This window comes from Gouania willdenowi, chromosome 18, assembly GCF_900634775.1.
Source record: "Gouania willdenowi chromosome 18, fGouWil2.1, whole genome shotgun sequence".
In the NCBI taxonomy this organism is placed as follows: Eukaryota; Metazoa; Chordata; class Actinopteri; order Blenniiformes; family Gobiesocidae; genus Gouania; species Gouania willdenowi.
The window spans coordinates 1610355-1619664 of record NC_041061.1 but is presented as its reverse complement, the minus strand read 5'-3'; the positions used below and the strand labels follow the sequence as shown (position 1 = coordinate 1619664).

Genomic DNA, 9310 nt, shown 5'->3' with positions numbered 1-9310 from the left:
GCTGTGCAACAACGCTCTGGGTGCAGGGTTAATACCATATATGGTAACACGAAAACTTTGGGTTGTAAACAGCTCATATGTCCATGCAGTGAGTCACTTACACTCACACTGGCCCAAACTAGTTTAAACCAGCTGTGGTGGACAATGGATATGTTTTGCAAACACACACACACACACAGTTAATCATGGATAATTTCATATTCTAACTATCGTTTAATCATTTAACTATAACTAATAAAGTAATAAAAAACCACACACACTATAACATATCTTACATATCCGCCCTGTTGTGGGTTTGGAAAACATCAAGCAGACGGGCGTCTTCACAGGTTTACCCGGTGCCATCATAGGACCAAAACAACAGGGATGACCACCGAGGGGTGGGGCGAAAACCCGACAGCTAGTACGGGAAAAATTCCCCACCGTCCCCCCCTGCTGGGGCGAACATCGATTCTGATCCAAATCATCTGAAGCCAGAGTGCACACAGACAGTCATGCATCCAAATGCACAGCAGGGGGCGCCAAAGTACACCAGTTCAACATTCGTTTTTTCACAAAGCCACAAAAGGAGTCTCTGTATGTGAATACATTGTCTCTCTCTTTCCTCCAAAGGTCACTCTTGACAGGAAGTGCAGCCAACAGATCATTTGCATCTTTCCACTGTTTATGTGCAGGTCTTTGTAAACAGATATGTGGAAACCGTGGGGGGTTTATTGGTGTCAGCTCTGGAGGCAACGTCACTCTGATTATAATCCATCCATCTGGAGACCAACAAACGTCTGTCAATGTTATTTTCTGTGGTGACAATCGCAGAAACTTTTCCTCCCAGGCTTTAGCAGCTGCTCTGCCCTCAGGGGACAGGTCTGGTCTCCGTAGCCAGTCTGGTTGACCTGGCAGGGGTCCATCAGGTCTGACATAAATCATTGTAACATGTGGTGGCCACTGTGTCTGTGCTTCTGTAGGAACTACAAATGTTTTAGCTATTTTAGCCCGCAGTTCTTCCATAGACCCAACCACTGACCGAGGGCCTGTTGACACTGGATCCAATGTATAGAATTTATTAGGAATGACTGGGCTTTGCAACACCATAAGTGATTCTTTAGTATCTGATAAAAATTTCTTTGGCACTATTCCATTAGTCGTTGGCACTAAACTGATCTGTAACTTACTGAGGAGGTCCCTTCCCATTAAATTGAAGGGACAATCTGTTGTCAAAATAAATGGGTGTATGTGATACGAACCATCTTCATCTTGTACAATGACCTCCTCAGACCAACATGCATATTGAGGCTTTCCACCTACTCCCACTATACCAATAACCTTTTTGGAAGTGACTACGCCCTCCACCTGATCACGGAGGACAGAAACATCAGCCCCTGTATCACACAGAAAAGTGACTGGTGTTTGTTTTGGTCCCACCAACAATGTACGTTTTGGGTATTTGTCATGTGTTAATGTTACAGCTGCATAAATGGAGAAATCAACAGAATGATTTGGATTTAAAGGTGGGGGATGTTCATATTCTGCAGGTAAATTATTGTCATATTGGTCAACATCCTCATCTTGCCCTACAAAGGCTATGTCATACTCTGGGGTTTCATTATCTGTTCCGGAGTCACTGATTACATTTTCCTCCGGCCAGTCCTGGCGTCACTGCTGAGGAGTTTGCCTAAACGGCATATGGTCTGTTTTTTGCTTTCTTTTTGGGCAGTCTCTTGCCATATGTCCTCCCTCATGACAAATGAAACATTGTCTTTTTTCTCGATCTATTTTTGCTTGCTTTTCCTCATCAGGCGTTCTAGTGCGATTTGGCTTTTTCCCCTGTCTTTTAAACCCTGAGCGTTGGCTCACTAGAGCTGCAGCCATGGCCTCAGCCAATACATTAACGTTAGCTGACTCAGTTTTTATTTTCTTTCGTTCAGTGACTTCATAAGCATGTTCGGCCCATTCCATTAGTTCTGGAACAGTGAGGGTGCGGTGTGTGACACAGTTCCTTTTGTTTCTTTCCCTACAACTGCTTGCCCCTCCTCCACTCCTCCTGCAGCCCCAACGTGTTGCTGCTCTTTGTCCTCAACTCTACGCGGTGCACAAACAGTCTCATCACAAAGCTGTATTTTAGCTGCTGCTAACACTTTCTGTTTTCTTCTCTCTTCACCTTTCTCTATCTGTTTTTTCCTAATACTCATAGCATCTTTCCAGATACACACTACTCTTAAGTGGTCTGCTATTAACTCAGCCTGCTTAGGACGTAACTTTTTTAATGCCTTCACTCTTTTTCCCTTACACCAGATAGACACGTTCTCTATTCCAGCTTCATCTGACAATTTCCCTGCAAACCCACAATTCTTGTACCAATCGTCCAGATAGTAACAACTACCGGGATACTTTCTCTGCATGAATTTCACATCATTACTTTCCATCAATGCTTTACGCTGCGCGTTACCCATGTTCTCAGCACAGGATTTACAGACACTGTCACAACAAAGAAATACCACACAAAGAAACACCACACAAAGAAACACCACACAACAACTCCCGTCTGCCCTCTGTCCCTTTACCACGCCGTGTGAGTATTACGTCACCCACCACGGTCTTCACTCCCCGTTGTACGTCACGGGTACTATGGTGAAAAGAAAACTGCTTCTCACCTCGTCAGTGCTCTCCCTGGTTCGTGGGACCCGTCACTCACCCCCTGGGTCGGCGCTGGAACAAGCTATGACCACCCCTGCAAAGGAGGGGGTGCCGGCAGTTTTACTAATGGTCCGGTTGCGCCCGCGCCGATCCAGAAGAAAAGATGTAAGGTCCCGGGTTTCGGCACCAGTGAATGTTAGGTCTAAATACGTTAAGACCGTTGCTCAATCACAACTCAAGGAGAAAAACACTATCTGACTTAAAAGGCGACCAGAGGCAGAGAGGTGCGAACTGCAGCTCGGAGAAAAACCCAACAAAAAGAGACACAGAAGTCCGATATAAGTTGGATTGTTCTGAAGTGATGCCTCAGAACTAGGTATTTATTAGGAAAACATAGACCACACCCAGAGGGGCTGTGCAACAACGCTCTGGGTGCAGGGTTAATACCATATATGGTAACACGAAAACTTTGGGTTGTGAACAGCTCATATGTCCATGCAGTGAGTCACTTACACTCACACTGGCCCAAACTAGTTTAAACCAGCTGTGGTGGACAATGGATATGTTTTGCAAACACACACACACACACAGTTAATCATGGATAATTTCATATTCTAACTATCGTTTAATCATTTAACTATAACTAATAAAGTAATAAAAAACCACACACACTATAACATATCTTACACTAATGACCTACAATTTACCTTAAAGAAAGCTAAAATGTTGATGTATGCTGATGATTTAACAATGTACATAGCAAAACCCACAATATCTGAACTTAGTGTTTTAAATTAGGAACTTCAAACAGTAATGAAATAAATAACCATCAATAAGTTAGCTCTTAATATCTGTAAAACAAATAGCAATGTATTTGGAACAAATATGTCACTGAAGGGACCCAAACTGAAGTTACATATACATGATGTGGCTGTAGAACAAGTAGATGAAACCAAACTTCTGAGAATAATATTTGATAGTAAATTAACTTGGTCTGAACACATTGAAAAAATAATAAATAGAATGGGTGGAAGTCTTGCAATGATCAGGAAATGCTCAGGTTTCCTACATTTAAAAATAAGAGGAAGTGTCATCAATAGTTTGGTTTCACACTTGGACTATTGCTCGGAGGTTTGGTCGTGCGCTGCCACATCACACTCACACAAACTGTATAATGTGCAGAATAAGTCAATACGATGTTTGCTGCGTTGTCCATATCAAACCAGTATAAATCAAATGCATAACTGTCTTTCATGGTTAAAGGTAAGGAACTGACTCATTGCCTTATTACTTGTTTTTATTAGCCAAAAGTTTTATTTTAACAATTGTCTTTTAGTTCTGACAAGGCATGCTATGGAAGGTAGGTTTACTCTACCTAAAGCAAAGACTATTAAGATGAAAAGTACTGTAATGGTGACATGGAATGCTCTTCCTAGACAAATTATTCAAGAAAATAACAAATTCAGATTTAAAAAAACTACTATAAGAACATGTATTAACAAAACAGCTCTAGGTGTCTAATGATGAAAGCTGATGAATATAATTAATTAGGTCAGGTTTGATTTGTTTTGTGATCTATCAATGTATATGTATATTGATAAATACCTGTCAATGTATATTGATGTATTGTAAATAACAAATAATCTTATTGTTACTTGGAACTCGGTCCAACTGTATGGATGTGGTTTTGTTAATTGTTATTTTTTGTTTGCTTTGTTGTGTGATGTGTTATATGTAATTGTGTACTGCACTAATGAGTCAGATGTATTGGGTGTGGACTCCAGGAAGAGGAGCGATGGCTCTAGCCAAAGCTAATGGAGATCTAGATAAACAGATAGACAATGATATAGATGCTTAAATACAGACACTTTCCAAAAAATTAGAATATCATGGAAAACTTGTTTAATTTCTATAATTCCATTCAAAAAGTTAAACTTTCATAGATTATAGATTCAGGGCCCACAATTTAAACGATTTCAAATATTTGTTTATTTTTAAATAATTTGGGCTTCAAGCTCATAAAACACCACGAAAACATAGAATTCTGTGAAAAAAATCACCATTTACTTTTCAGTTATTACAGGAAAAAAGAGGAGAAGAAGGACTGGACTGTTGGCCAGTGGTCCATGGTCCTCTTTTCTGATGAAAGTAAAGTGTGTATTTCATTCAGGAATCAATGTCCAAGGGTTTGGAGGAAGACGGGTGAGGAACAGACCTCAAGATGCTTGAGGTCCAGTGTGAAATATCCACAGTCAGTCATGATTTGGGGTGAAATGTTCTGTTCTGTTCCTCAGCAGTAAATTACATGGAGACATTTAAGATGTATAAATATACAGTATGTACACAGTTTATTAGATAGATTTAAGAATAACAGTTCAAGGGTCAGCATTTCTGACTGAACATCACCAAAGAGTCCAGGTCCAGCTCTCCAGTTAAAGGGCCAGCTTTGAGACTTTGAGATAGATTTATATAATTAATCAAATTTAATAAATTAAACTATTTTATTTTTTTTTCACAATGTTTGTGTCAGTAAGTAATTTAGAAGTGATTCAAAATCCTACAACCTCATATTTTATCAAAAGTTAAAATAGTGTTTTCTATATAATAAATGTACCTCAGCATGTTAACTAAAGAGGAACAAATAATGTGGACAATATACATACAAACATATTATCCATGAAAACATCAATATTCGTTGCAAGAAGAGGTTTGATCATGAGACCTCCTGTACTGCTCTAATAAAGTCCATATTTCTATATCTTTTTTAAATTTTTGGTTGATAGACATTACATTTACAATTACTTCAGCATGTACTATATCACACTAATGATCAGATACTTGAAAATATACATCTATAGGAGAATATACATATAAGACAATTGATAAACATATGCTTGATTTAACTTCCCAAACTTCTTTATTCTGTGCTTTTAATGTGACATATTATTATTTTATTGTTACTTTAGGCCCTATAATTATACATCGTTATATTAAATATACTCCGTCATGTCAGCTTTTTTTAGGCCAAAAAGTTTCAAAACGTCTGATTTTGACCAAATCTAACAAACAAAACAAACTTTACGTAAGAAACGAGACAAGTCAGATGTAAATGGCTGAAAAGAAGAGGGATGAGAGACACAAGATAACAACTGCTGAATCAAATGCTGAGGAATACTCTAATGGCTGGAGGTGGCCAATCCTGCTGGACCTATATTGGATCAGAAAATGTCTTTGTGCATTCAGAAAGGGTGTCCTCTCAAGTCAAATGCTGTGTTAGATGAGTACTTGTTTTCCTATTGATTTAATATACTTGTTGATTCATGTTCTGTTCATTTAAAATGTTATTAAATGATTGATTAATTCAAGCAAAGCAAAACCTCTGACTCTGTCTCTGATGCGTCTCAGGTTTGAACAACTACAGAGTAACTTCATTGTTTTCTAAAAGTACCATGGCTTAGGAAAATAAACTTGCCAAACTAAAGAGGCGAAAAAGGAGCCGGTAGTGTTCCACAGAAAAAGCTGATTCGGCCATCCATCAAGGACAAACATGGTGGCACGGCGTACGACACGGCTCTGTGCACCTGAGTTGTGCTCTTGTAGCGCGGGGTGTACGCTGTGAAGCTGGTTATAGGGGTGTGTTGCACTTAGTGCAGTGTTAAGGCTCAAACATACTCAGGCAGCTACGGACATCCGCAAAGCAGGGTCCGCAAAGCTCAGTTTTTACTACCGCGAGGACTTCATGCCTAGTTGGTGTCACACAAAACACTGCTCGACACTGTATCAAAATGCATTAAATGTAACACAGACCTGTATTTCACCCGCCTGGTGAAACGGAGCAGGAGAGATAAACAAGAGCTTAGAGGAGAGACTGGCAGACGAACTTCAACAGTACCACACCTTTAAAACACGTCCTAGAAGTACAAGGACTACAGAGAAGTGCAAAGTTTTGTTATTTAGCCCTTGGGATCCTCTTTAAGTTATTCTGTGTCTTTGTTTATTCTGTTTGATTCTGGCCTCCTGTGTTTAACTCTTGTCTGTGTTTCAGGTATTCCTGCTTGTGGCTCCACCCCCCAGTGATGTCTGTGTGCTTGGTCTCTGACTGATTAGCTCCCTCATGTTTTCCACCCAGGTGTGGCCCATTCCCAATCAAGCTTCCAACACTATTTAGCTTAGCGCTTGTGTGTGATTGCTGGATCATTGTGTATTGTCATTGTCTACCCTCATCGTGTCCTGCTGCGGTTTGTTCACACACACGCAGAACTTTCTTGCTTTTATAGAGAGCTGTAGAAATAATGATCTGAGATGACATATATTCACAGAAACATTTTAAAAACATGATTGTTTCATACATTATAACATTAGTTGCGTTTCCGTATCAATAGACACTTCCAAAAATATTCTGTGGGTCTTTAAAAATCAGTCAAAAAGCTCTAAAACAGCTGGTAGTAAGGGGGGGTTGCCGTTTTGAAAATTGCTGGCAGGGAATGAGTTAAAGTTAACCTAGAGCATGAATTAATAAGTTTATTTTTTTAGTTTAGTTTATTTGAGCTGTTTACATTCATTTACTTAAAGAAATCACATCATTACACAGTAATGGAAGCTCAAAAGGAGAAGGCTGAAGCAAGGAAGCTTATGTGCGCCTACCCCTATATTAATATTCTCAGTACTCTCAGTACATTTCATATTTGTATTCCTATTGGGAAATCAACCAACAACAACTGCGTCTCACAAATGACATTACATTGGACAAGTTACTGTAAAAGTTCAAGTACGCCATTTTCATACCCAGGCCCACACTACCATGTGGTTGAGCATGTACTTGTTTATGAGTTACATTTTCCTATTGCAATTGTATTTTCAACCATACAATCAATAACATAGATCTTACAAATTGCAGCATTTGACATGGTAAAAGCTTATAGCTACATTCCAAGCTTATGAAGATTGCTGTACATTGAGTTATGTCGTGAAGGATAACATTAACACAGCATACTACATATTGCTAGACCGTAGTAAGCAGGAATACGAGAATGTTTTATGTATTAATTTAGTGTAACAATACACGTTCAGATTCTGATTAAAGTTCTGTTTAGTCAAACCTCAAAAACTGCTGCAGTCAAACTTCACAACAATCTAAATGTCAGAATCACAACTTTTATTATTAGATTATAAGGCACACATTAGTGTGTGTTTTTGCATCAAAATGACAAACATTAAATTTTACATTTAATTGCTTTGATTTTTCTCTTTATTTTCTGATCAGAGACAAAGTTAAACTATCACCAGTTATTAATGTTGCTTTTCCCTTTGGGTTTTATCTTATTCCAGAACTTAGTCTTTTTGTGATCTTTTGGCAGCATTTCAATGGTGTAGATGTTTCCATTGTTGCTGATCACCAGTTTATCTACAGTGTTGAGCAGCTCCTGCAGCTGGTAGGAGTTGCTCCTGTATTCTTCTTCTGCGTCGTCGTCGTTCTTCCAGTGTTTGGAATCAAAGACGTGACAGCGGTCACCACACTTTGTCACCAAATCCTTCAGCTTCTCATTCTGATCCACAAACTGATGAATGGTTGTCCCTTCTTCGAGATCGTCTCCATGAGTGAAGACGATCACAGAGTATTTCAGCACTTCTTCAGAGAAGTACTGATAGATTTTAGTGATGACCTCCTCCTCATATTCAGTGAACCTCTCCACTCTAAGCACAATGAGAAAAGCATGAGGACCAGGATCAAACTCTGTGATAGACCTGATTATCTCAGACTTTAGATCCTTCTCAGACTTCTCTTTTTTTTTTTGTTTTTTCTTCTCAGACTTCTCTGTGTTCAATAAACCAGGAGTGTCGACCAGAGTCAGCTGTGTTTTCATCACTTGCTTTGCTTCAGATTTACACGTAGATAATGTACGTGAAACATTGAACACTTCCTCACCAAGCAAAGTGTTTCCCAGGCTGCTTTTCCCAGAGCCACATTTTCCTAACAAAACAATCCTCATTTCAGGAAAACCTGAAGAGTTTGGAAAAAACAAGAGATAAAATGTGTATTATTAATGGTTTCAACATGTAAAGTTACACCAAAATACAACTAAACACACTCTACTCCAAAATCTTTGGAAAATTGTTTTTTTAAAAAAGTGAATCAGTAAAATAAAGTTTTCTTGAATTTACAATTTGAGTTCTGCAAAAACTGAATATGTATTTATCTTTCAGGTTGTTTTTGTCAACCTCAAAGATAAATACAATCTTCTTAATAAAATTATACATTTTATCTATAGCACATTTCATACAAACCAGTGCATTGCAAAGTGTTTTTACATTAAAAGACAAAACAGTTCAAACACAGAATCTTTAAAACATAAAGTTTTAAAATTCTAAAAACACAAAGTTTTTAAAAGACAATTTTACACACGAGCCTCAGCCAATCTCAGCCAAGAGAAAACTAAAAATATGAATGTTGTACACTTAGAAAACACATCTTTGTGAACCATTCACATAAACACTGGTAGTTTCTGTTGTCAGGACTTACTGTGTGGAGAATTGGAGGCCATCCTGTAGAAATATGGATGTTGAAGACTCGTCTCTTTGTCTTGATTTGTGTGATCAGGAAACCAAGCTTGTATTTTCTTGATCTGAGCTTCAGAAAGTTCCCACAGTGAACAGCACACTGATGTGTGTTTATCAAGAA

General features: G+C 38.6%; 1 protein-coding gene across 1 annotated transcript; it reads right to left on the bottom strand.

The window, feature by feature from the left end:
* Positions 1-5987: 5987 nt before the first annotated feature.
* On the bottom strand, positions 5988-9310 carry LOC114480228 (GTPase IMAP family member 7-like). Its single transcript, XM_028474177.1, has 2 exons — positions 9152-9310; positions 5988-8632 (listed from the first exon to the last, which is right to left on the bottom strand). Exons 1-2 carry the CDS (start codon positions 9171-9173, stop codon positions 7911-7913), a joined length of 744 nt encoding a protein of 247 aa, XP_028329978.1. The 5' UTR covers positions 9174-9310; the 3' UTR covers positions 5988-7910.

Excerpts from the sequence above, each read along its gene's own strand:
- LOC114480228 (XM_028474177.1), bottom strand. The coding sequence starts at position 9,173 with ATGGCCTCCAATTCTCCACACA. Across the intron at positions 8,633-9,151 it reads GGCCTCCAATTCTCCACACA|GTTTTCCTGAAATGAGGATT; the intron begins GTAAGTCCTGAC and ends CAAACTCTTCAG.